Source organism: Lates calcarifer, linkage group LG7_2 (assembly GCF_001640805.2).
Source record: "Lates calcarifer isolate ASB-BC8 linkage group LG7_2, TLL_Latcal_v3, whole genome shotgun sequence".
Classification (NCBI taxonomy): Eukaryota; Metazoa; Chordata; class Actinopteri; family Centropomidae; genus Lates; species Lates calcarifer.
In genome coordinates, this window is record NC_066854.1 from 9,381,885 (window position 1) to 9,409,499 (window position 27,615).

Here is a 27,615-nt window from a genome sequence, read left to right on the forward strand (position 1 = left end):
AGTAACTCAGTATCCACCCAGATCATATTCTTCTGCATTGATGTTCACAATCTGTAATGGTCATCCTTATTGTCCATTGTACTGATTGTACTGTAAATCTACTTTGTTGCTTTATCTGTACACACAATATCAATTGCATGTCCAACCTGGAAGAGAGACCTCTCCTCTGTTGCTCTGTGTTTGACCAGTAAGCAGCTTTGTTGGCGAGTTTTACCTTGTCCAATTTATGGATCTAAGGTTTACAGATTGTTAAGCCCCTTGAGGCAAATTTGTGACATTGTGCTATATCAACAAAATTTGACTTGACAACAAGTCGAGAACAACATAATTATCTGTACCTAACCACCTGCATTTTGTGGAATGGTTTAGTCTGATGGAGAAGGTTAAATAAAACTGGATGAAGCAACACAGCTAATAAACTACGTTAGCCTCCTTTGTGTTGGCGTTCCGTCCACTCAAAGGTCAGAGCTGTCAATACAGCTTGGTCCACGGTGCGTCCAAGTTACCAACACTGAACTCATTTGCGCAGATTAAGAATGATAAGACTGTAGGCTACACCGTCGTAACAGGTGCAACATGAATAAGTAGAAGTTTAAAGAAAAGTCAGTGGGTGAAAATGCCTGTGTGGGAGAATCATGAGTGTGTAGGACCTTTAAAATGAACTCACATAAGTTTGTTGAAACTTTGACAAGCTGAAATACCATTGAATGAATGACTGCGGAGAACTTAACTATAAAAATAACTTGATTTCTTACATTTCTGTCTCTACATTTGACAACCCTGAAACAAAACAATTGTCAGTGACATGCTCTTGCTGTAAGCTTGTAACATTTCCATTATTTCAACAACATGAACAAGAATAAAAAGCTTTAAAGGTAAATCAACAACAGACAAGAAGACAGGAGAAACAAAGGAAGACAAATTGTTTAAAGAAAGAGGGAAGTCTTGAAAGCTTCCTGACCTGGATCCAAGTTAATTTGCCAAGGCATACTCTGAGTTGATTAAAGTGACCTCTCTAAGTGGTGTAGCACTCACAACTTCATAATTATTCTGTCCAGAATTGATCAAACACTATAGGGTGAGAGATATGTCACAGCTCACATTGTTTTCAGTGAAGCTCTGGAGAAGGTCTCTGTTTCATTGCGGGGGAGCGCTGTGTTTGACTTTTAAGATGATGAGTGAGAGCATTCTGACTTTTCCGACATGCTGATGTTTCATGTTCCCTCACTGGCAGAGCCTCAGATAATCAGAATAATTATGAGAATAATTAAGAAACTTTTCCAGCTGGTTGACAGAGACATTTAAGCTGATCTCATAGCTTTTGATTTGACACTTTTCCCCTCATGCAGTGTTCTGTTATCCTCTATTGATTGTAAGCTGCAGTTTTAAGAATAGTCCACAGGGGGGTGCTGCTCCACAATTATTCAACAGATGGGCTAATTAGTTGTATCAGTTCCTGTGGATTTCTTTTGCTGTAGATCTATAGCAAATTAGCAACAAGCCTCAGATGGTTCAGAATGGACAAAGTGTCCACGGAAGCTCAGTATGATTAACACACTGCACCGTAAATCAAAGGCAAGTCAATATGCATGTGTGAAACTACTCTTGTCTCCTTTGACAGTACATTTCTCATTGATCGAAGTTATCTGATGCTACAGTCCTTGTGCTTAAACCACTCCGTTTCTTTTGAATTTATTTTGGGTGCTGTTTTTAAATTGTATATTCCCATACCTTAATTAAACTTCTATGAAATATGGAAATGAAGCAAAGGAGGCAAATCATTTTCTACAAAATGCTAAAAATAAGAAATACAACAGGGTTAACTTTTTTTCATCATGTGTGGCCAAAGTAAAGAAAAAAATCTATAATTGTAATTAAAATAGCTGTGGTTGTATTGAGGTACTTGTACTTTACTGTGGTATGTCCAGTTTATGTTTATACTCCACTACATTTCAGGGGGAAATACTGGAGTGTAATGGTCTGTTTGCGCTAAGTGGAAGTATTAAGATCCTTTACTTAAGTTACAGTAGCAATACTACAGTGTAAAAATAGTCCAATACAAAAAACCAAAACAAAATACTATACTACAAGAAAAACCCTTCAGAGTAAAAGTACAGATGTATCACTGGTAAAATATACACAAAATATAAAGTAAAAGTGCTCATTATGCAAAATAGCCATTTCATAATTATTGTTATTGAATTATTATTATTGATAAATTTACATGGAAGAAGCATTTTAATATGCTTTACTTTAAGTGTTACTGAGTACTTTTACCTATAAAAAAGCAACATATATTTCAAGGTAATCACATACTTTGTGTATAAAATAGTAATCTGTAATGTAAGTAGCTGTCGGATAATGTAGTGGAGTAAAAACTAGTATTTCCCCCTGAAATGTAGTGGAGCAGAAGTGTAGTAACACGAAATGGAAATAAAAAGTAATATAAAAAACTGGATTACTGATACCTATATAATGTACTTTGATACTTTCCACCCAGATACAGATGTACTACCAAGGATATTGTAGTTAGATTTAAAATGACTTTTTTCTAAAGAAACTTTCAGTATGTTATTTTGTATTGTTTTATCCATGAATTAAGATGAATACAATATTTCAAAAGTCTCATCAACTGTATTAATATTAAATGTAATTGTTTAAATTGGTCATTGGTGACCACCTGCTAAATTAAGACTTTTATTTGCAGCCTATGTGAAACTTGAACTGTCCCCCAAACTACCCCACCAGCATGACCTGCTGTAAGAGATAAATTTCAGGGCAGTGATATGTAAAGTCTTACTTTAAAAATGGGTCACCGCTGATAAGAAACCCAAGACGTTTGGAGGGCAGCACTCACCCACATTCCCACAGCGACTGACCGGCGGAGCTTGGCCGCTGCAGTATAATTGATCAGACTGGGTGTGAATGGCTGCTCTCTAACAGCCAATGGCTGAGCACCGGATGCGAGATATCCGCTGCAACAACAAGCGCTCTGTTCCCCCCACCCTCCACCCCTCTCTTCAGCTTGACGCCATTTACAGCCCAAATCCCGACCTCCTCTCCGGAAAGAGCAGAAAAAAAGAAAAAAACACTCACACACGAGAAAAAGTACTCGCAACCCCTCAGAGCCCGTGCGGATAAAACACAACGAATTAAAACTACTTCGGAGCTGGAGTTTCGTCCCTCGCTTCTGTCTTTTTTCCTCCTCCTCTTCTCCTTGTTGCAAGAAAAGTGGAGTCAAGCTAAGTTTACTTTCCGGCGCTGACTTGACTGAAGTTGTCGTCTGTTTTAATGCCTCGTGGTCTTGCGCAAAACACGGGATTTACATCTTAGCGCTGCTTTTTAACGAAAATGCGCTCCGCTTGGAAACTTTCTCAATGGATTTTACTGACGGCTTTCCCGACTGAGCTGCTGATCTAGGGAATAAACGCTCTCAAATTGGATTTATTTCACCTAAACAGGGGCTGAAGCGTCGGAAGCACGGTAAGTGTCGCCTTCTGTATACTCCAAACTGTTGTGAAGAGTCGTTTTTTAAACAATGTGTATTTCTTGGTATAAGTTGTGTAATTACCACGCTAAAAAGTCTTTTTTCGTACTTTTTGCTAGCATTTATAGCCTCTTTTAACTCCCCCCGTTTACTTTAGCCTACTATAGACCACACATACAGTATAATGTTATGGTTTTAATAGAAAGGGCCTACTTTTGACAGCTATTTTTAGCATAAAAGTGCAATTTTCCACTAATGAAGACAGGTGTTTTCACTCTGTGTAACAGTAAGCCTGTGCCTTTCCCTGGGCTGGGTCTAATGTCTAATTTAATTGTTTATCACACTGTTAGTGCCTGTTTTTTTGTTTTTAGGAAGTAGTCAAGTCCAAGTTGACACATGTGTTTACTCATATGTGCATTCACATACCATGCCCCCCCACCCCACCCCCAAACACACACACACACAGTTTATCTACTAGGCTTTCATGACTCTTTTTTGCCACTACTCGTGTATTTGTGATCTAAATCTGCCACACACAGTGGAAAACACTAACTTATCAGTTGTGTATCAGCAACAATATGAGTCATTGGATTTCTATATTTAACTCAACGTACTGTGTGGAGTTTTGGCTGCAGCCTTTTAATTTGTCGAGTGTTTGCATGCAGAATCTTGGTATTTTCATATCTTGAACCTGTTATGTTTTGGAGCTGATGCCATCAAGTTTGCACCAGTTTACTTCCATCAGCCCTCGCGCTTCACCCACCCACTGTGGCCAACATGGCTTGCACACAGGCCTGTAAGGAGATGAGGGCTGTACATGCCCCCCCTCCCTAATAGCTTAAAATTTGAGTGTGCCTTTCAAGCTCTTCATTTGGAGCAGAAAAGCTGATAAATCCTAAAGAACCCTCATGCATGTTCACAGAGAGCTCTCCCACCACCACCCTCGAGCGCATCTCTCACACTTTACACAGGCCCTTTCATGCTCCGCACTTTTTATCTTGTCACTCATCTTCTTTTCAGGAGTGTCACAATGTAAATGTGTTAGAATGGGGAAGGTTGCCGCAGGCCATTTGTCATGCAACAAACAAAGGCCCTTCCTGTATTGTCATTGAAAGGGAGGGAAAGGGGGGGCTCATACCTCCCCACCCCTCCACGAAAGAAGGCATTTGAAAGCTAATTAGCGCAAGGAAGGAGAATTAAGGCCACTACTGTCAGTTTCTTTACTTTGGTGTGATATGTTGGTGAAAACAAGGCTGTGCATTTGAATATGTTAGATTAATGCAGAGTGACAGTGCAATATGCTAATCCTCACTCTCTCCATACAATGACACAGTGAGATAATAACTGATTCAGGGCCTTGAGCTCCTATAGACTGAGGGTCAGAATTGTTACTCACGGTTAGAAACTTAAATAATGTACACATGGTGTTGAATCCTTACACCAGAAGCCTGTCCAGTAATTAACAAAAAGACTCGCTCTCTCCCATTTTGCCATATAGTTCACTCTTGTGTGTGCTTTAACATTCATCATCTGTTATCTCTTTGACCTATATCAGTCTTAAATAACGTACCCTGCTTCCATTGACCCTCAATAAACCTTGCAGAAAAAAGCTAAACTTTGAACGCTAGCATACACAGCCCCTGAGAAACAAGATATTTAATGGAGGACGTTGTAAATTAAATACATATTTGCTTTCATTTGACAGACAGTTGCATTAGAAGTAGAAGCATGTGTCCACTAAGGCTGCAGCTAAGGATTATGTTCATTATCTGCTCATTATTTTCTTGATTAACCTTTTGTCTGTAGCCTGTCAGAAAGGCGGTCGTCATAAGTTCTCACAGGCCAAGGCAACGTCTTTACATGTCTTGTGCTCTCAGACCAACAGTCCAAAATCCAATAATGTTCAGTTTACTGTTATGTAGGACAGAAAAAAAGCATGAAAAGCAAATTCTTTAATGTTTCGTCAGAAACATCACTAAAATTATTATTTTATTATGAAGATGGTTGCCACTTAACTTTGCTCCAATCTGATTGTTTTTGGCCCATGGCACAGAATGGCAGAAAATAAATGATAAAAACACAGTTTAACCAAAGCCCAAATTGATATATCCCATTGACTATCAGCCTGAAACCTAAAAATATAAATTTAGAATCGAAAAACAAAATAGGATATATTCATTCAACGTGTATTTTCTCAAAATTTTGAGGTATTTTAGGGTATTTACAGAGTTTTGTACAGATGGTGGAGAGAGAGCAGGAAATGAAGGAGAGAGTGAGTCCCCGCCTAGACTTGACCTAGTTCACGGTTGCCATCTTAAGCTGCGAAGGCACCCCGCAGATTGATTTTCTGTCCATTGACTGATGGACGTTTGTAGCTCTTTGGTCCAAGCCAGTGTCGTCGTTTGTTTTCCGTAGTGTGGTTAGTTGTTGTTGTGTTGTACTGTATGTGTGGGCAAACAGGAAATTCGCACTGACAACTGGCGGAGAAGCATCTAAATTCAATAAAGCGATCAGTTGTTAAATATCAAGTTAGGATGTGGCACTTTGAACAGCTTCGAGCAAACACCTTTAGTTTGAAGCATTGCGGCTTGCGACCCACCACCCCTCACTACCAGCCTCAGACATTACATCAACTATGTAATCAAACACACCCATCTCTGTCCCCAACTGTGTGATGTGTGTCAGGCCTTATTTCCATAGTGGTGCTTGTACAGGTATCAGTTAATATTTGCATGTCATCATTTGCATGTCTTGGCACACACACACACAGATATAAACTGTCTGTTTCTTTTACAGGACTTCAGATGTGTCCCATGCCAGCTAGAGTGGCCCTTCACTCCCGAGATGGATACCAGAAGTCAGAACGACAGCGATGGGGGAGGAGGACACCACGGGTGGTCGCCGTCATCAACCGGCTCGCCGGGCGCGCCGCATGACGAAGGGAGACCACAACCGTGGACTCCACAAAGCCACGACTCTCCACCAGATTCTGGGCTCAACAACGGGCAGCCGCCACACACTCTAACAGTGCTATCTCTGGATCAGATTAGGATAACTGGGAGTAGCAATGAGTACACAGAAGGGCCCACAGTTGCCCAAAGGTCTCCGGCCTCTCAGCAAAGGCAGCAGAAAAAGGACTTGGTGTCATCACCTGGTTCAAGGACAAGTGGGCAGCAGGAGACTCAGGAGGAGAGGCCTAATAATCTCCGCAACTTGCATTCATTGACTCAGCATGGGAACACAGATCCTTCCAGGGAGGGCGTGTTGTGGTCCTCCAGTGTAGAGGACTCCCAGAGTAGCATCAGGACCAGCGTAGGGAGCACTTCTTCAGGCCAGAGGCTCCTCAGCAGCCCTACAGCCGGTGACCAGATCATCAGAACCCAGCCAAAACGCGCAGAGCTGAACTCAGAAGAGCTGAACTCAGAAGAGCTGAAACCCTTGAACGATGAGTCCAGGCCGGTGGTGGCCGTGCCGGGCAGCAGGGCCGGCCACAAAAACCTCAGCAAACACGCCAACAAGTGCGAGAGCTGCGGTCGCTGCCAGTGCCAGGACTGCAGCCGCCCGCGGGCGCTCCCGTCCTGCTGGATGTGCGGCCAGCGCTGCATGTGCTCGGCGCAGAGTGCGGTGGAGTACGGCTCGTGCGTGTGCTGCATTAAGGGGCTCTTCTACCACTGCTCCAGCGATGATGAAGACACGTGCGCCGACAAGCCCTTCTCATGCACGCAGTCGCACTGCTGTGTGCGCTGGACCACCGTGTCGCTCCTCTCCCTGTTCTTCCCCTGCCTCCTCTGCTACCTCCCTGCTAAAGGATGCGTCGCCGCGTGCCAGTGCTGCTATGACCGAGTCACACGACCCGGCTGTCGTTGCAAGAACACAAAACCAATCCACTGTGAGGATGTTGGCAAGCAAACATAGACGAGGCGGTCGCATGTGTTGAAACGCAGAAGGATGGAAAGGCTCCATGTTGACTGAACTGCTCGGTGTTTTGGCCCTGTAGCTCTGTAGTGGGAAGGTTTGAGTAAGAAGCTAATGATGCTGTTGTGTTTGAGTTTGTGTGTTTTCCATCATCCACGCCTGCCAGGCCTGCACTGGAGATGCATTTACTCACCCTAGCGTTATGAGTTTCACTTGAAAGGTAAACCAAAATAAGCGCTCCATGTGTTTAAAGGTATGAAGACATATCCAACTACTGTTTTTGTCCTGAAAAATCATTTCTTCACTCGCCCTGATAGTGCTAAGATATGGTGTTGTTGCAATGAGAGTCCAAATTGATAGCCTTTTTTTAACATTTAATACAACTTATATGCTAAGAACAGAGTCCTGTTACTAACTGTATGTAAAGTAGTAAATGCAAAGGGTATGTACATTAGAAAATGAGTTTGACAGATGTTTTATTTTTGTACATATAATAATACTTCAACTGTGAAAGGTTTTCTGCCATACCAGAGGCACCTTGATAAATTCACATTTATATGAATCAGCAAACTTCATTCATACAATGTTTTTACATTCACTGGAATGTATGTCAATCATTTTTATGTAATTTACAAAGGAAAAATCTTATCCCTTCTACTTGTAAATTGTACAGTGACCTTTTATGAAAAAAATATTTTCTAATTCCAACATTGCTTAGTGTAAAGTCAAAAATATATATTTATTTGAAGGTTTATTATTTTATAATGAAAAATATTTATTTTGAGAAAGCATCGTTAAATGTGTCACCTCTTTCGGGGCTCTTCTGTAGTCGCTGCAGATTGGAGGTGACCTGTAGGAGTGTCAACGCTGGATGAATAGTTCACTATGAATTAGAAAACAAATATATTAACGTTTGAAATTAAACAACCTTGAAGTCTGATGGATTATTCCTCTTGTTTTTTGTCTCTTTTAATGATCATCAAGTCAACTAAACATGTAGGAGTGCCACGCTGTGTGTTTTGTTTTGTTTCCAGATAGTTTAAGGCAGACTTAGACACCTGCGTTTTTTAATTGAACCTCTGCACGAACATCCTGAGCAGAGCTATCATCAGCCCTGCCCTGCCATTTCGTCTCTGCGGCGGAATCGTTCCGTGATGTTTACAGAGATCAAATGAGGGGGAAACGGCGGACACGTTAATGTTCACCTTGGACCCTCTTTAACAGAAACATCTGGGTCTGGGGGAAAAAAAAAAGTACACGTATAGGAATGTGCTCATGTGCGCTCCAGAAAATGATTTACCTCACCTCCAAAAATTTGCTTCTATCACCTCTTTTTCATCTTATAAATCAAGCACTCCACCTGTGTTTTTTGCAAAATATGCATTCATGTAAGCCTGCTATTACACTCTGGCTTGGCTTCAAGTTCATTTCATACACGTTCCTCAGGATCCTGCAGATACTAGGCCCTTTTTTTCCATGCCTTTTTTTTTTTTTTTATCAAGGGTTCAGGAATTCCTTGGTTTTGAATGTCCCTGCAGGCGAAACATAAGCCTGAAACATAAGCCCCTGACACTTGTTGACAGCATACGGACGTGTTTGCGGCACAGTATGCATTCAGGGCTGTGATTGACATGGCGAGGCCCAACCTGCGCTCACTTGTTTGTTATTCATCTTCCCCAGCCTTTGACTGACGTTGGTGGGGGGGGGGGGGGCTTGCTTTATATAATTATCAACTTTCACCTATTTTTACAGCAGTGAGGAGAGGAGATGGAAACATAACGGGCAGCCGAATCCCATTAGAGACAGAAAAGGGGAGAGCTGATCTTGTGTTTAGTCTTTATCTTTTCCAGTCGTGGGCCTCCTCTGTCCCCCTGCATTGTCTCAGCTGTGAATGAAGAGGGAAAGGGCGGGTGGGGGGGTGGGGGGGGTTGTTAGGAAGAGGGGACCGCAAAGGGTTAAAAGCATCACTTTGAATGACAAAGACCTAACAGTTTACCCCTGTATTCAGCCCGGCATGCATTCATCCTGTTCTCAATAGTCGGGGGGTTATTTTGGCTCCCCAACGCTCCTCTCAGCTACCTGCTCCTACTTGGTATTCCCATAGGGAGATGGTTGTCTTGTTGGGGGGTGGGGGAGGCCAATCAGATGGATGTGTTGAAGAAAAAAAATAGTCCTGTCTGTTGGACTATGCAGTTTAAAGGAAAAAGGAGGTGTATTTTCACTTGTGCTAATGAGGAAGAAGTAGTACAATACAAAGTATGTGTGAGTGAAATGTTCGAAAAGCATATGGACCCTCACATCGGGTCATTTCAGTTCCTCTGTGCTTTTTTTATTTATTTAGTTGGTCTGAAAGGGTTTAAAGGCAATGAGCTATAAGTAAGAATTAGTGCTGAAAATAATTCTAAAACTAAAAACAAGCAATTCTGACTGAAAAAGTAAGAGTTGGTGCATAAAAGGATAAAAAACAAGAAACACAAGAGCGCGGAGAGATTGTTTATCTGCCCGGCAGTCCCAGTGATTTGGCAGCAGGAGGAGGAGGAGGAGGAGGAGGAGGAGGAGGGGATGTGAATTGGGGAAAAAAAAGGCCCCAGAACGGCTCTCTTTGTTGGTTTTAGCCGCCGTGGCCCCTGCGGTTCATGGCGGCTGTGGGGCAGAGCGGCCTATTCACCCTGCTCACCAAGGCAGAACGCGGCACAGGAAGACAGGAAGGAAGCAAGGCTATTCTTCATGGATGCATTGTCTGTCTGTCTGACGGCCAGGCTTAAGCAATCAAACAGCAGTGTGTGTGTGGTGTGTGTGGTGGTGTGGTGTGTGAGAGAGGGAATAGGTGGTGAGAGAAAACTGATATAAAGATTCTATTTGGGGCAAAAACATATTTGCATGTTTCCTTCTGCTGCAACCTTCATGTCAAGGTGAAAGTTGAGATATCTTAGAAGAGGAAATAGGTCACTGCTGCAGAAATATCACACAGAAAGGCAAAACATACAGTTAAATAAAAATTCTAAAAACAAAGATATTTATATATTTACATATACACTTTAGTATATGTAAGTAAAAATACTCACTGTGAATGTGGTTACACAGATTCACTCAAGTTTAAGTCCATGTCTTGAATCTTTGTGTGTAGATTTTGTGACTCAGAAATAGGAAAAGTTACAAAAAACAGTATAACCAGGATTATTAACTAATGAATTTACAAACAGGACACAAGTAAATGATTATTTAAATAATTATTATATTTAAAAAATGTGTCCCACACATAGAAATATGGTTTATGTGCATTCAGTGTCTGAGCATTTACACTGTCACTACCCAATCTGTATTGGAAACCAGATTTATTCCATGCATGTTCAGACTAACCTGAACCCTAACCATCATACATGCCCAGAACAACCTGGGTTTCCAGCATGGATCTTCCAGTGTCTGAGCAGTGAGGATCATTTACACTGTCACTGCGTGATCCATACCGGAAACCAGATTTGTTCTACGCATTTTCAAACTGTGGCTACTTCCTGGCGCAGCTGCCCCTACCCTTAACCATCATACATGCATAGAACAAATTGGGTTTCCAGTGTAGATCAGGCAGCCGGCATACACACTGTGATTTGACTGATCTTAGCGCAATAATAAAAACTGAATAAACTGTGCAAGGAAAGGAAAGGAAGGGACGTGCCATTTCTCTAAAAACACATTTCGTTTCCTCGCATCTCCTCAGGTCTACAGTGGGAGGGGCTACCACTCAGCTTGTAAATTTGTGGCTCTGTCTTCAATGACGCACTGAAAACATTTTTAGACTAACAATCAATTTTTTTTTTTTTTTGTGGTAAATCATCTTCCTGTGAGCATCTGGACTTTGTCCCTGCGGTTCAGCTGTGACAACGGCTTAAACTCAGACTTTCTTTGAGTTACACAACGTTCACTAAACAGAGAAGTGTTTTAAAGTAGTGTCACAAGAGATAAACCTTCTCATGGACTGCATTAAGATCAAGTTTTATTTTTTGTTTTCTGATCAAGTATCTATACTGGTCTTAGTTCATACTGGTCCAAGCTTGTTTCAGAAAAGTCAGTTTAACATGGCTGGAAAGAGGCTGTGGTGATAAACCGTAGGTGTAAAAGAAAAAAAAAATCACCACGCCTTTCTCTTCTCTACCAGTGAAAGCATTTTCTCAGAAGCTGAACTTTTCTCTCTTGTTTTCCGATGTGGGCGGCTGAGAGAGGCACACATCTTAGAGCTCAAAGCTGAGGCGCATCCCCCCACCTGACTGTGGTTTTACTTTCCATTGAGCTTGTCCTCTGCTACTGTCGCACTTCACCATGCATACAGTCGAATTACATGAAGACAACAGCAGAGTTTTATTCAAGAAAGTGATATAAGTGATACACGGCTGGCAAATTCTCCGCCTGATCGTCTTTTTACCTTGCAAAGCGCTGAATCCCAAGCACTTAAACGTCCAGATTTTCCTCTTTTTATATTACAACTTCTGCCCTTTTTGAAGTTTCGTATTTACTTTTTATAGTCGAGCTTGGAGACACGTTCACCTCCGCAGCTTTGGGAAAGAGCACAGCTCTGCGAGGTGAATTACGGGGCACGCCTGCACTTAAAAATCGAAATCTTATGCAACGCAGTTTTACCTCGGTGACAGCTGAACTACTGTTATGCCTTGAGGAGGAAGATTACAGCAAATACAGGTAGCAAGAGAGACACCAGAGAGTGTATCTGTCATAAAAGTTTAGTGGGTGTGAAGAAGATGGAGGGAGTGTGTGCAGTGTGAAGGCCTGCAGACAGGTCTTTGTAGAATTTCAAAAACTGGACCTGTGTGCATGCATGCATGTGTATTCTTGCACACGTGTGTGTTTCTGTCAGCATAATCGAGTCTTTTGCCCAGACAATAAAGCCCGACTGGAGGCCTAAGTCTAATAGCAGCACTTAACTTCAATCCACCACAGGAAGTTGGCTCATCTGCACGCGTACACACACACACACACACACAAAGTTGGTCCGTTGCTGACAGCCAGTGGATATTTGTTGGCGACACCGTGGCTGCAAGGCTCTTTACAGCTTAGCGGCCAATTGTTGTTCACCCAGATACACACACGCACACACACACTAAGAGCTTAGAGCTTCAGTTGTTATCCTGAAAGGCAATCCTGATCCCTCTGCTACACAGTAGGACAGACACACATAAAAAGAGGAATTAGTGCGGTCTGACAGCTCACTATACCACATCACATTTAGTGTGTGGATGTGTGCGATGGTGGCAATTATGTGTGCGTGGGCTTGTGTGTGTTTTGGGAGGGTGCATACATACACATGTGGATGCATGTGTATAATCAGTCGCAGACTTTGAATTATATAGTTTACGTTGTTACATTGAAAAGAATAGCAGAAATTTAGCGTTCATATATACCTTCAGCCACACACTGTTTGCAGACATAACTGGAAAAAATGAGGTCAGTTACATCACAAGGGGACCAGATATACTGAGAAATACTGAGATGTAATCTGTGAAAAGTGGTTTGTGCTCTCATATTTTTTCCTGTAGATATTACATGCCTGCATAGAAAATGAAATGATTGATTGCTACTGTCAAATTACATTAGAAGTGTAAGCATCCATAGCTGCAGAATGTTTTAATGCTATGAAGTTATGTGTTGAATGTATGTACAGCCCGGTGCAAAAGTAATTATATGCTTGAATTATAGGGATAGATTTAGAGAACAAGGTATTTCTTAGCTAAGATGTTTCACCACAGTCATCTCCCTCTTTCTAAACCAGGATTTTAAGGATTAAACAAAGTTCACTGTGGTGATATCTAGCACCATGTAAACAATGTGTGTTTAAAACCTTCGCAAAACAACTATCACACATGCAATGTACATTACTGGAACACTTCTTCATGACATTCCCATATCCTTAAAGGTACTGAGTTAAATCTTATTACACTGTTACCCTCTGTCACTTACCGGCTGAATACCTTAAATATAAAAACGTAATGATTGTGCAATAAAAAGTGTTAATTAGTTTGACTGATTACATCTATTTTGCAACAAATAACTCACTGAAAACATTAAAGCTGCAGTAACTTTGGGGCAAATACAACACTGACTATTATCACATTGCGAAGTTGATATGGCAAAGAAATGCCTATTTGCACATGTAAGAGACATGGAGCAATATTAGCATTCATATTAGCATAGCTTCTGGCCACCTGTTGAATTGAAATCCAGTACACCATCCTTTTGTTCTGGTCTTCATTGACTCCTAAGGGAAATATCTGGTTCCTGATCAGCTAAATGCTCCACATAGTTGCTAGCTTTGTCTATTTGCTGTTTGAGCAAGCAACATACAGTGGGATTATCAGAGCTTATTTGCCAAAACCAACCAAAAACATTAAAGCTGCGGGACATACACCTCAAAACAATTAGCTGGAAGATGCTAAAAGGCTATGAAAAATAGAGTGGAACTGCTGAATTAATTTCATCAGTTGTTAATATGAAAACATGCATAAGTGCAGCTTTAAATTTTTCTGTTTAATTCAGTGGTTCTAAATATGATTCTGAGATGGGGTTTGAGAACTAGTGGTTAAATTGTATTTTGAAGGATTTCACATGCTGTTTTTTATACATGCTAGAAACATCTGTCAGTACAATAGGTAAACAGAAATTTTGACCCTCTTCAGAAGCAACATACAGTGGGCTCTAGGCAAATATATTTCCATCGTTGAGTTCAGGGTTTGTTTGTTTTTTTGCCACAATTTGCAAGCCACCGTCTCCTTTTTCAGGAGCAGGGACATCACGTAACCCCGTACTTGAATAGTATCATTGAGACCTGGATCGAATTATTCAAATTACATCGCATGGAAGGAGGGTGAGGGCATTTGCAAGTCAAATCTACATAGACATAACTGGTACTATGAAAAAATACAAAATAGCAGACTACAACACACACACAAACTTTAAATCTAAGCTGTGGAGGAAGTTGGAACACCTGTTCACGTCCTTCCTCCTAACTGGTACTGGCCATTGTGTTTGTGTGCGCATGTTAAGAGACACCAGTGTAGAGCTCAGAGGAATTCTAGTGTGATATTACTATATATGTCTCCATTGTCGTCCTCTCGTTGTAAGCTGGAGATTGGGGTGAGGGGAGAGAGTGAGATCATGTGGAACAAAGCTGTGAGAGAAAAAGATATGATCAACCTGTGTGCCATTCAGCTCCATTAAAAGCAGATTTCCCCTCTCTATGGCTCAAACCTAACAATGCATTGGGTATGTCTTAAGAGGTTAAAAGACTGTAACTAAGACGGGCTGCAGTAAACTGAAATGTACCATTACGTGTGAAATACACTTGAGACTTCCAGGCATGTATTTAATTAGATTTTGCCTTGTGTAAAGTCTGAGAAGGGCACTGACACTCATGGAGCATCATACCTTCTTAAAATGGCTTTCTTTTGACAGCAAAGTATATTGGAAAGACAGTTGGCCCGTACAGCTTTAGAAAACAATGCTATTGTGCTCATATTTTTATTTGAGTCTAGATATTAATGCTACTCACTGTAGCAGTGGACTGTATTTCCCCGGAGCCTTGTCTAAAATCTACTTGTTTTCCCCATGAACAATACCTGCAGGAACCTGAGATTTTTTGCACTAAGCGCAGTCATATGCATATACTGAAACAAAGTCCTTTTCCAAACTTAGAAATGCTAAACACTTAAAGTGGGACTATGTAATTCTTCAAAGGAGAAATAATACATTCTTCCTCTTAAACATTTATAGTTGAAATCCTAAGTAATAACACACATCCTTCGTCAATTCAGTGCATTTAGTAGTTTTAGCATACAGCTTTACTTGGTCTGGTATGACCAGTAGCTCATGGTGGTCGCTCTTGGATAATGCTTGCAAACTTGAGAAAGATATTTGTGTGAAACTCATATCACTGAGCTGTTGTGCAAGTGCTATTGTCTCAGCATTTACTGTTAAGATGTGTATTTACTGTTCCTGAACAACAGTAGCAGTTTTTCAGCTGCAGTGGATTCTTCTTTTTCTGCTAGAATAGCACCTTAGAGTTCAAGTGTGTAGGAAAGTATTTTTAGAATAAACTAAGCCATGTCTGAAGTCCATTGAGAGTGGATGGCATTACAAGTATACATCCAGCAACAGTGCTCTAACCTACCCAGACAACATGGCTGCACGTGACAGATTTTTTTTCTCTGCCAATGCAACAAGTAATACCCACAGATAAGCTCTATAAAAATGGTCATAGCTCCCATATAATGAGTCAAACTGGTAAAAATGGGTTATAATAGATATGGTTAAAAAAAAAAAAAGCAGATCATACGAATTTGCATCGTTAGGCATTGTGTTTTTAGCCACGCTAAAAGCATCATTTTAGGGATGACAATGTTGGTCCACGATTTTGATTCGGACTGACATATCTTATCAAAAATACTACTTTTCAAATGTTAGCATGCTAACATGCTAAATTAAGATTGTGAACATGTTAGATATTTTATGCTTAATATCAACATGTTAGTATTGTCAGACATTACACACACGTTAGCATGCTGTAAATTAGCATTTAGTTCAAAGGACCACATTGCCTGAGTACAATCTCACAAACATAACTGCAGCCTCACACTGTGTCTACACAGTAAGAAGGTGTAGCATGAGCAGCATGTTAGCAGAGCAGCAGCAGGAGCTCTGGTGCTCAGGTGTGTCGACTCAAGAGGTGTTAAGGCACAGTATGTGTTTTGGTAGCACTCAGAGCCCAGTATACAATCAGGAAAAGAGACTTGAAGTATAAAAATATACTTCAGGTCGCATATGTATAACATGAGTAAAATACCTGTGTAGACAGCTGGCTTAAATATGAGCATGTGTTCTGTAGACATGCATGAGTCTGAAAAATGCTGCTAAAAAGCTTTAAGGCAGGCCGTTAATCTTGACTCCACACTAAAAATGGTTGATACTTTCGTAATGGAGGAGAGACCTCTGATTGTAATGTTGTAGTATGTTCAGAGTGTAGGTGAACTCAAACCACTTACTGCCCTAAAGTGCGCTGTGGCTTCATTTGGCTGATTTTTGACAATTCCAAATGACTCATTGTTGAGCAGTGTGTTAACCACACGTTATGAAGGAAATGGGGGGGTGTTTTACGTAGACCTCAAACAACCTCTGTCCTATTTTAGACCAGCTATATGTTATAGTTCACTTCTCATTAAAATCTGAGGCAAACCTCTGTTCTCCATGCTCTCTGTGCTGGAGGAAATTGATCTCTTGAGTCTGTCAGACAGCTATGAGAGCGCTGCGAGCCACGGGGTCTTGTTACCATTCACAGGTGCGGTGCGCTGACAAGCTGACGATGACAGCCGAGCCAAGCCAAGGTGTGTGTGAGCACGCGTGTGCGTGCGTTCATTATGCGCACATGGGAGCACATATGTGTGTGTGCGCTTCCACCAGCCTGAAGACAGAAATTTGTCAATGGCTGTGGAGATTGTGGGCATACCTGAGATTCCTTCAGATTCCAAACAGCCAATGACAAGACAGGAGGGAGAGAGAGGCATATAAGAGAGAGAGAGGCTTTCTGCCAAAAGCTATCCACTCTGCAACGAGCACAGGTGCAATATTTCACAAGATAAAGGCTCCTCTGTTTAGAGAAACATGCTGCTTTAGAGCCATGATATATAGAGAATATTTAGAGGCAGCTGGGGACGTGCAGCTCTGGGATGCCAATGTGGGAAAAAAGACTAAATTATCATGAATATCACTGAGGTTACAGAGCTGAAAAAGCATCGCTGAATAATCACACCTAGTTACACTGTCTTAAATCATAGCAGTATGTCAGAAATTCGCCTTGTCACAGGGTGAATTATGTGGCTTATTTAGGAGGCACTATCAAAAGAAATCTGGAGAATGTGACAGGCTTATACAAGAGTCAGTATAATTCTTGGGCTGATACTTGTTTCATAACATTATTTGATGTCAAACTGAAATTAGAATTTGTCTGTGCAAAGAAATCAATATGTATGTCCTTGGTTTTGACTTGCGTACTTTTTTGGCCAAAACTGTAACTATGGGAAGAAGAAATTTAAGTTTTATTTATTTTACTTATTTTCCTACACTAGTGTTCTCCAGTCACAGACAATATCAGTGCTGGTACTTTGATGTGATATCTGTGTGGGTGGGAAACTACAATACTTGTAATATCACACAGGCAGTTAACCAGCTGGAGGGGTAATGTTGTCCGTTGTTGCATAGTCTGACCTGTGATATGAATTCCTCCATATGTTCATCCATAATTCCATCTGTTATTCTGTGTTGTTATTCCATGTCTTTACTCTGTGTTGTAATGGGGTAAATACGTGAGCTCTCTGAGGTTACGGGACTGAGTTTTTAATGTCTGGTCATTTGTCATTACCACTAGACCCGAGAGAGACTGATGGCTAACATAAGCTTGACCCTGCTTCTTTGTGTAATGTTGAACAAACATGTCACTGAGCGTGTGGGAGCTGCTAGTGACTCATCTACTGGAAATCAGTGCTAACATTAGAAGCTTGGGCTAGTTAGCCTGGCTTGCTAGCGTCCACTTTTGACTCAAATACAAACTTACTTTCAAAACATTTCAAAATGCTAAATGTTATAAATGGACAGACATCTAAATACAATACATAACCAGAGCTACTGTATGTGGGTTTGCTGAAGGCTTTACAGAGCTGTGACATGCTCCGGTGTGTAGCAGAGGCTCACGACAAGTCTCTTCATAGCACCGGCCTTCAGATATCAGCAGAGATGTTATAAAGGAGGAGACAAACCAAAGAGTCGTGAACAGAATAGTCCGTCTTGCTAAAGATGGTGATTGTATGACGCATGTCTCGCCATTTCCCCCCAGAAGGGCCAATCGTCTGCCAAACTCAGAAACACATCAAGCCAGTTGTGTTGGTGCACTGATGCAACATGCGCATGCTGACTGGCAAGACCTGCCCAGAAGGACTTTGTCAACTGCTCCTATATGGAATGCTCACCCAGTGGCTTAGCTACTAATATGGCTGGTGTTATTTATTTATTTATTCAAATATGCACAATAGCTTCAGTATCATTCCAGTTTATTTCAGTATTTTTAATGTGTGATAGCCACTAAAAATCTAAATTAAGTATTGCGGAATGCTGCAGCGAGTCTAACATATGTAAGGTCAGTATTAAACAAGTCAAAAGTGATGTACCAATTGCAAAATGTAAGTATGTGTTTATATAACTTACCTTATGTTCCATCTCTGATTCGCTGGAGGCCACTAGACAGAGATTGCCTCATTGCTAGGACCCCGAAGTCAGAGAAAACAAGCCGCACACTTAACATGTCATTTCACTGCGAGGCGTCTTAAGAAGCAGCGCTGCAACTGGCCCGGAGCCAAAGGCAACAGAATTCCTTCAGCTTGGAATGCCTGCTTGATTAATATAGAAAACAGAGTCTCGCTTGAGCTCATTTGGTGTAGAAGTGTGGCACTTTCCTGCTAGTTAAGTTGCCTATCAAAATAACGAGGCATGTCTGCCGTGACGGGGGGAAGGGCTGACCATTTAAGGCCGGGGGGCAACTACAATCAGCTTTTTTAGGTTTTTGAAGATCTAAGAATCAGAACACAGGATGGAGGTGTTTTTTCTGCACAAACCTCTCATGAAACAAAACAGTAAGAGCAATACACTTCCTGTGATGTCTCAACCCTGCACACTAAATCGACTTTGTGTCATATAAAGGTTAAAGAAAAGTCAAAATCAATGCTAAAGTCTCCAAGGTCTCATGAACTCACCGCCATTAACATTGATTTTCCTCCACGCACGCTGACACCGGCACTGGATGAATAACACACATGGGAGTGCTTGTCCTTTAGGAATTTTGTGTGTATCCAGGTCAAGTGTGTGCGCATGTATGTGTTTGTGTTTGTGTATGTGTTTGCCCAAAGAGGAAGTTCCTGTGGTGAGACGGGCCTAAGCTGAACACACACACATACACACACACCACTGGAAAAGCTCTGGAAAACAACTTCCTGTGGTCACCTGCGCTCAATGACCTTGAAGAAAGAGACCCTTACAAACCAAAACTCACTGTCTCTCTCTCACATACGCACACTGTACTACCCAGGCTGTCGACATGGTTGTAGCCAGGCCTTGGCTGTGGCACACAGGCAAAGAAGGATGAATGGAGCCCTCAGAAAAACCGTCAGCGCAACGGGCAAGAGAGGGAGGGAAGGCTGCGAAAAATGATTCAGCCCAGCAATCCTTTAAATCCATCGACTTCTTCAAACAAGCATTTATTTTTCACTTCTTAAAACTATAAAAAATATCCCAGAGTTTGGTGACATAATTTCCCTCCCTCTGTAATTGACAATGGAAGTAATTCATGAAACGGAACAGTAACTGCAATCCATTGACTAAAATCTGCATGACATTACTACACACAGTCCTTTGCAGAGTCAGATTACATAAGTTTCTCTTTTTGGCGCAGGGGACAGCCAATGAAATCACCATGCCTACTTGAGTTTTGCTTATTTAACACTGTCGGGTGGACTATTAGGTGTCCATGCCTGTGGGCAGGTTCAGTGGCTGCATTCAGGACAGAAAACCGGAGAGGTTGTGTGATGAAGCTTGTCTTTTACAGGAGGGGGAGTCAGGACATTTTCACATTCCTAGAGAAAATACTACGTGATTGGAAGCTTAAGACTTAGCATCAGTTAATCAGCTTACAGTGTAGTTGAAGTTAGAATGAACCGACTTATAGATTTATTCTGTATCAACTGTTTCCAAAGTGTTTTGTCTGACATAGCTTATAGCTGTATTGGATGAGTTTGTGGACCCTTCATTAACACCACCAAATGTGTACAACTGATTTTAAAATGTTAGTGTTTATAATGTTAGTTACCACTATTACTTATAATTAAAGTGGATATTGTTTTTTTGTTTTTTTCATGTATTCCATACATGTTTAGTTGAGTTTAATCAAGTTGGAGACACAGAAGCTGTTTCAACCATGTGTCCATTATATTACATTTAGCTATCAACTTTTATCTGTTATTTTTAACAGTTTATCCATTCCTTTTAGCTTTTCCAAATCTATCCATTATATGAATGTGTTTTTTTCTTAAATATCATCAGGCCAGTGTTATACTCTCCGCACATGCAAGTACGCAAGGGTACTTGCGACCCATGAGGGTCCACGTGACGTAGATTTTGCCATCTGAGGTTCTGTGCAGATGCCTTGTCCACGCAGGGTCTGCGTACCAATTGTGCATGCCTCCTCCAAGCAAACTTCGCAGCTGTCCATGTGTGCATCAGTAAAGGAGTATGATTGAGGAGACTTTAGAGACACAGCTTTGCATCTTTCCAGCCCTAGCACTAGGACAGTTTGGACTGGTAGTTTTCCGTTTGATTCTAGAAGAGGTAATGCTGCCAGGCCCCAAATTTAACTTTACTCACAAATCTCATTTGGGGCAGAGGTTGAGTGGGTCACCCAGTAATCAGGAAGTCAGTGGTTTCGATCCGCAGCTCCTCTGGTCCACGTGCCAAAGTATCCTTGGGCAAGATGCTGAACCCCAAATTGCCCCCAATGGCCTGCCATTGGTGTGTGCGTGTGTGTTAGGGCACTCTATATATGCATAGAACAAGTGCTGTATGAATGTGTGTGTCAATGGGTGAATGTAAACTGTGGTGTAGAGTGCTTTGAGTGGCTGACGTGACTAGAAAAGTGCTGTATGAATACTGTCCATTTACCATTTCAATAGGCTTTTATGTCATTTCAAGTACATGGTGCAATGGATGAGTGGAAATGCTATTCTAAACTGACATATAAACACAAAGTGCTCCTATAATTAGAGGAACAATACTTGCTATACTACTCTGTAATAGATTTGACATTCCCAGACTCACAGTACGTCTGTAAGCAGCACTTCTAACCATACGTGTGTGTGTGTGGGTGGGTTGGTTGGTCGATGTGGGCTTGTCACTGTAACGCAGTGTAGGTGGTTATAATAGGTGACGTAAGTAGATGACAAGAGGAGAGATGGGTGGGCATAATACAGCTTGGTTTATGCTTTAAACTAAGTACCCACCCAACCATGTCAAAGGGCAAAAAAGTTCATCTTTACTGTTACCATCATCATGTGCCATTCAGATAAAGAATCAACATAATACAGGAATTATCAGTTTCGAGTTTCAGTTTCAGCAACACAGCATAATTTTGAAAGATTTAAAAACGCACTTCCTCTGAGCCCCTGAGCCCATCTCTCACCTTCAAGTTTTTTCTTTTTCTAAGTTTCTTTCATAAAAGCAGTCAAACACTATTTGTTTTGCAATCTTTCGAGAGAGTAGTGCAGTCATTTCCCAGCCAGAGTCCAAAGAGACAAATAAGGACAGCCTTTTGCTGGTCTTAAAAACAAACAACAAGCACAAAGGACTGCAAGGTTTACAAGAAAAGTCATCAGACCTTTTTGAGTTATGACAGACCTGTACGACTTGACTAATTGTACGAAGGGTCGGGGTCAGGATTCTGCAACTTAAGGGAACATCATCATTTTCCATTGAGCAGTAGTTGCCAGGACAAAAGAGTTTCTCTACCTGAAACCAATTTTTTTATTTGGAAAACTTGATGACGTAATCACAGTTACCTTGAGTTAGATTTAAGACTAAACATTAAACAGAAACTGTTACAAACTGTGAGGAAGTAGTCTGAAAGATGAGGATGTTTAAGAGGGATGAGCATATCACGGCCTTTGCCGCACTGATTTTGACCATTATTTTTTTCAATTTGCCACTCGCTAGTACTTTTAACTTTATGGAAGTGCAATGCAGAAATGATGGAGTGCACCTTTAATCTCATCTTAGAGTATGAGAAAATGTTTTTCAGTAAAGCATTTTCAATTATCTGTCAAATATCTGTATCGGTATCAGCTTTAAAAATCCAGTGTCACTTGAGTTATACTATGAACACGTAAACCAATAAAACTGCCGACACTTCTCAAAGTAGTCACAGTAGTCAAAGTAGTAAAGTACCATGTGAAGTTTTTGACCTCTAGTTGTGCTATGGCACAATGTTTTGATGATATATATAGGTGATGCGATAAACATTCTTGCCGATTATTTAACACCATCCCACCGATTGACAGGTGGTGGTCATGTTCCAAGAAAAGTAGCAACGCAGGAAAGAAGTTAGTTTGCAAAATACTGATGCAAATTCTTTAATTATTAAAAGTATATACTTTGTCAGTGCTTTTCAAAGAAGAAAATGCATCCAATACATTTATTAGGCCAGAAGAATCCACACATTGTGCATTCAGCGTTTGTGCCATTATCTGTTTTTGAACTCTTTGGATAGGATACCACACTAATATCTGAGTGACACGCTGACTTGAATTGCATATCAAGATGTGTATTTAAGTGCAATGGCAAATGCATTTGATAGCAATATAAAGAGCTACAACCAGTATTGTGGCATGGCCTTCAGAATATTACCTTTGTACAGTGGCCTTTAGCCAAGGAATCATTTCATGTCCTATTCTTTATTGCCGGAGAAATACTGTCTATAATCTTATTTTTGTTGGCCTCTCCATAATCCTCTCTGTGCCAAAGAGGAAGTTACTTATCAAGGATCTGGTCTACCTGTGCCAAGCTAAGCTTCACGTTACTGCCTCTTTAACCAACCCAATATCCTGCGAGTGTGCGGACGTGTGTGTTTTCCATGTGTTTCTTGGAAGGAGGTGGGCTACAGCTCCCTCATGTTTAGACTCAAACAGACACACACGCTGGCATAGACACACTCCAGCACATATTCCCTGAACTGCACACACACACACACACACACACACACACAAACAGACTGCTGCTCTTTGAGGCCGTGGAGTGAGCGCAGCAAATGATCGCCGTAAAGTTTGCTGTTGCTATCGACAAAGCAGCCTCTGTTCTTCATGTGCCCCCCCATACCCAACTCCCTGCCCTCCCCCCTTCTCCTCCCACATATTTCATGCTATATATCCCTCTCTCGCCTCTCTGTTCCCCCCACCTCTCTCTTTTCTGTCTCTCTGTCAACCCCCTCCATCCTCTTTTTCTCTCTCTCTCCTCCCAGCCTCCCCCCTTTTCTCCCTCCACTCTCGTCCTCTTAATTCAGCTCACTTCTCTCCCTGCATTTCGGATGTAGGGCAGGAAAAAGGAAACAGCGCCAAGCTCTGTTTGACAGGGGGAGAGCAGGGGCTGAGACTGCGGCAAAGGGACCATTTTGAAGTGTGCGTGCGTGTGCGCTCGCGTGTGTGACGCTGCACAGTGAGCAGGGTGAGGTGTCGAGAGAGGAGGAGGAGGGATGGGACCCGCACAGACAAATATAAGGAAGATCTGTTGTACAGATCAGTGTGGGCTTTCCAGACATCTGCAGGGTGTAATTTGTGCAGGTGATGCTGCCAGATTGTTGTTAGGGATTTCAAACATAACAAAATTATACAGTTTTAACCTTTTACAGTCTGTCAGTTGTAAAAATGTTTCTATACTTTATAAAATATAAGTTGTGAAACATGGTCTTTACGTAAAGATATTAACCTCTTAGCAGCCGCCTGGCTGCCGGTGGGTTAAGGTAAGGGTGGGGTTAAAGGGTTAAAAATTATGCTTATCTTTTGCAGTGCACTGGGTCTATAAATGAGTGAGTTTAAATACACATTAGTATCCTGGGTCTTAATTAGATTCTTGAAGTAGCCCTGCTAAGTTTTTGCGCATGTAAACATTAAATCCTGATTTCATCAACTTGAATAAGCCCTAATCCCGGTTTTAATAAACCTGGATTTTGCACGAGGACAACTCTGATTGAAACTGGTGTACTCAAGGCATGTAAAAAGCAGACTTTCTGTTATGCGGGCAGACGCTTTCTCATTTCAAGAAACACACTTAAAACAAAAATATGATGATAAACCACCAGATAATCTGGTAAGTGAAGAAAAATATACCTCCATCTATAGGTGTGGGCAGATCAATAAGAAGTAAAGTATTGATATTACTGATACTAGATCTTGTTTTGAGTAGCAACACTAGCATCAATTTCTACAAGTTCTACAGACCATGGCATCCTTTTCAATGTTTTTTAAATGTGTGCCACAGATAAGTTGCATCCTATTAAACCCAGTCTCAGCAGCCATTTAAAGGTATTCTGTAGCTTAGTATCACAGTTTGCGCATCTGTTTTGATTAAGATTGTGTGCCTTTAACTATTGGCCCGCCCTTCTATTTATCTGTTATTTTGTGGTCTAATTTCTGCCCATAATGCATAATGAGGTATTATCACAGTGCAGCAGCAATGGAGTTTGCAGCAGATTTTCTTTTTTGTTATCAGGAACATAAATGCTAAATGTCAGCCTTTGATGTCAGTCTCACAGAACCAAAGAGAAGAAGCTTTTTTAATTATTATTATAGGCTTGCTTTTTTTTACACCAACGTTCAAAGATTATACAAAAGAGAAATCCATTGTAGAAGAGAGAGGGAGGTTGACTCCACATTCATGTCAAAATACTGCAATCAAATGAAGAAAACAGGGCTTGTGCTTGAAATTATATAACTGATAAACATTAACATTTAGTTTCTCCAGCAGCCACAGATAGGTCTGAAATAAAATACTGTGTCTACCTACACTTATTACACACAAATGAGCTTGATTCAGTTTAATTCTGCAGGAGATGTTGTAGGCGGGAGTTCACTTACTTTAGTAGAAGAACACAAGGTAGGTGGGCTGAAATACATGCTGTAACACATGAACGCACAGCAAACTTAAAGCTGAACTAGTCAATATTTTTATATTAACGATGATGGTTGCTGATTAATAAACATTAGCAGAGAGTTTAGCAGCTTAATGGTGGTGACCAAAACCAGAGCTAAAAGAAGAGTGACTATTGGACTTAAAATAATTAGGTTGTCAGACACATGGCTTCAAATGAATGTCTTGTTAAATGCTCTGTTTCTGCTGGATGTGTAAATAGGCAGTTGATTGCTAGCACTTTCACCATATCAAACTGTAGAGCTGTGATAATATGTTACCGTTGTGTTCTTCTGAGTAGCCTGTAGTGACATTTGGTTAGTGAGTGCACTAAACCAGCAAAAAAGGAGGGAAGTGAAGGAGATAAAGACCGAGGGTGAAGTCATCTGGCTGCGTGGATTAATTGATGGATCTGGGGGAAAAATAGGGGATGAGCAGGGGGAGATTGTAGGTCAGAATGTAAAGTTGGAATTAATTAGGGCCCATTCGCAGGGTAAATGAATGGCTCATTGTTATCACGGACAGACAGCGAGGAGGAACAGTCTGGCCTTTGTGCTCTAAGTTCACCTCTCCGTCCCCCTCTTTCCCTCTCTTTCTCACTGAGTGCATACATGGATGATAATGCTTCAGCATGCAACATAAAGAAGACAATATTTACATCAAAAAACAAGATATCATGAAGGTAGCAGAAGATATCCATAGTTCACTCCAATACTGCATAATAAAAAATATTTTTTTGAAAATGTTTAAGCTCAGCAAAAATAATATAACCTACAAAAATACTTAAATATAATATATATATTTTTCAGCCTGACAATTAATATTTACATCCCAAATGATTTTCATTGATAACACATATGCACATGATTCATTTGTCCAGTAATGTATATGTGTTGTAGTGAAACCGAGGGCTCTGTTTGAACTCAGCAGAGGGGAGAATGGGACAGGCAGGTGGCTCTTATCTCTGGCGGACCACAGCACGGGGACACTCGCTGCATTGTATTCTCTCTCTCACTCTCTCGCTCACATACACACACACACACACACACACACACACACACTCACAAACACACTCGAGCACGGGCCGGCTGGCTCGGTACCAACCATCTGCTGTGGAGGACAGGAGCCTTCCACTCTTCAGCTGGTGATATATGGTGTCTGGCTGCTACTTGCCACCTCACCCTGCAGTCACAAGTTCAACACTTCATCATATAGAGCCAGAAGTGGGTCAAACTCCAGCACTAATCGCTTTGAATGCTTCGAGTGTTTGAGTGCACAACTTTGTCTGCCCGCTAAGAACTACTGGAGTTTGCCTTTCATGTTGGAACTGAATTTGAATCGATTTGGAAAGAAAATCAGTGTTTTAAATGCTGAGACTTATGATGGTTTGTAACGCTTTCCTTTAAGTCTCTGGCTTTCGAAAGCAGCGGGTATTAATTCAGTAGTGTCTTTGACTTGGTTTTTAGCCATGCCAGTGTCATGGATCTATATGGATCAATGCGGGTCTGTCAGTCCACCACCTTGGTGCAGACTGAAATCCTTTAACAATTATTAAATGGCTTCAGTTTTGTATAGATGATTAACCCTACTGACTTTAGCGATCTACTGATATTTTCTTTAGTGCCAGCGTTGGGTTGAAATTTTTTATTTTTAGCGAAATAGCCGGATGACTGTCAGATAGATCGGCCATGAAATTTGGAACAAGGATCAATGCAAATAACTTTTCTCTAGCATCATCAAGTCAATTTTTCAATTTGCCCATACTTTGGTTTATAACCAAGTATCACAGTCCCATCAGCCTCAGCTGTGGTCTGATTAGTGGTAAACAGTAAATGTTAGCATGCTAATATGCTAAATTAAGATGTCGGACATGGTAAACATTATACCCGTTAAACATCAGCATGTTAGCGTTGTCACTGTAAGAGTTTTGGACGCATTAGCATTAGCTTTTAGTATAGCCTCAAAAAACTACTAGCATGGCTCTTGTTGTTAGCTTGGATTCAAATTGAAAACAGCCATGTGTTAAAGCAACAGAATTCCATCCAGGAAGTCCAGTTGGAATAAACATTAATTAATTTCAGATGCCAAAACACTGCTCAACACTTACTTACTTACACATACTCCGCTAGGACTGTACAACTCTTCAAGGTTATCACGGTGGTGACACAATGATCGGAGGGTAAAACACAGAAATAGAAGTTTCACACTATGAAATCATCTACCAAGAATGTGTGCTTGTACATATTTGATTGCCAGTGCAGTTCTTTGTTGACCTTACGTTGTTTTGCCAGAGCCCCCTCCATTAGCACCCCTGCTCAAGCCAGTCTAAATACAGGTCTACCCTCCCTGTACTACTGCAGCATGGCTTCATGTCAAGAGGAAACACTCGCCTTAACATTATCATCCTGACAAATTTGAGAGATTTACTCTGATGCAACCAGGTCCAG

At 41.2% G+C, this 27,615-nt stretch overlaps 1 protein-coding gene and 1 long non-coding RNA gene across 2 annotated transcripts in view; both read left to right on the forward strand.

The window, feature by feature from the left end:
• The window catches only part of LOC127139150 (uncharacterized), a 204,025-nt gene that overhangs the window by 137,273 nt on the left and 39,137 nt on the right, over positions 1 to 27,615 (forward strand). The gene's annotated exons all lie outside the window — the stretch shown is intronic.
• spry2 (sprouty RTK signaling antagonist 2) lies at positions 2,989 to 8,342 on the forward strand. Its single transcript, XM_018689214.2, has 2 exons — positions 2,989 to 3,483; positions 6,284 to 8,342. The coding sequence occupies exon 2, from the start codon at positions 6,332 to 6,334 to the stop codon at positions 7,400 to 7,402; it is 1,071 nt and encodes a 356-aa protein (XP_018544730.1). The 5' UTR covers positions 2,989 to 3,483; positions 6,284 to 6,331; the 3' UTR covers positions 7,403 to 8,342.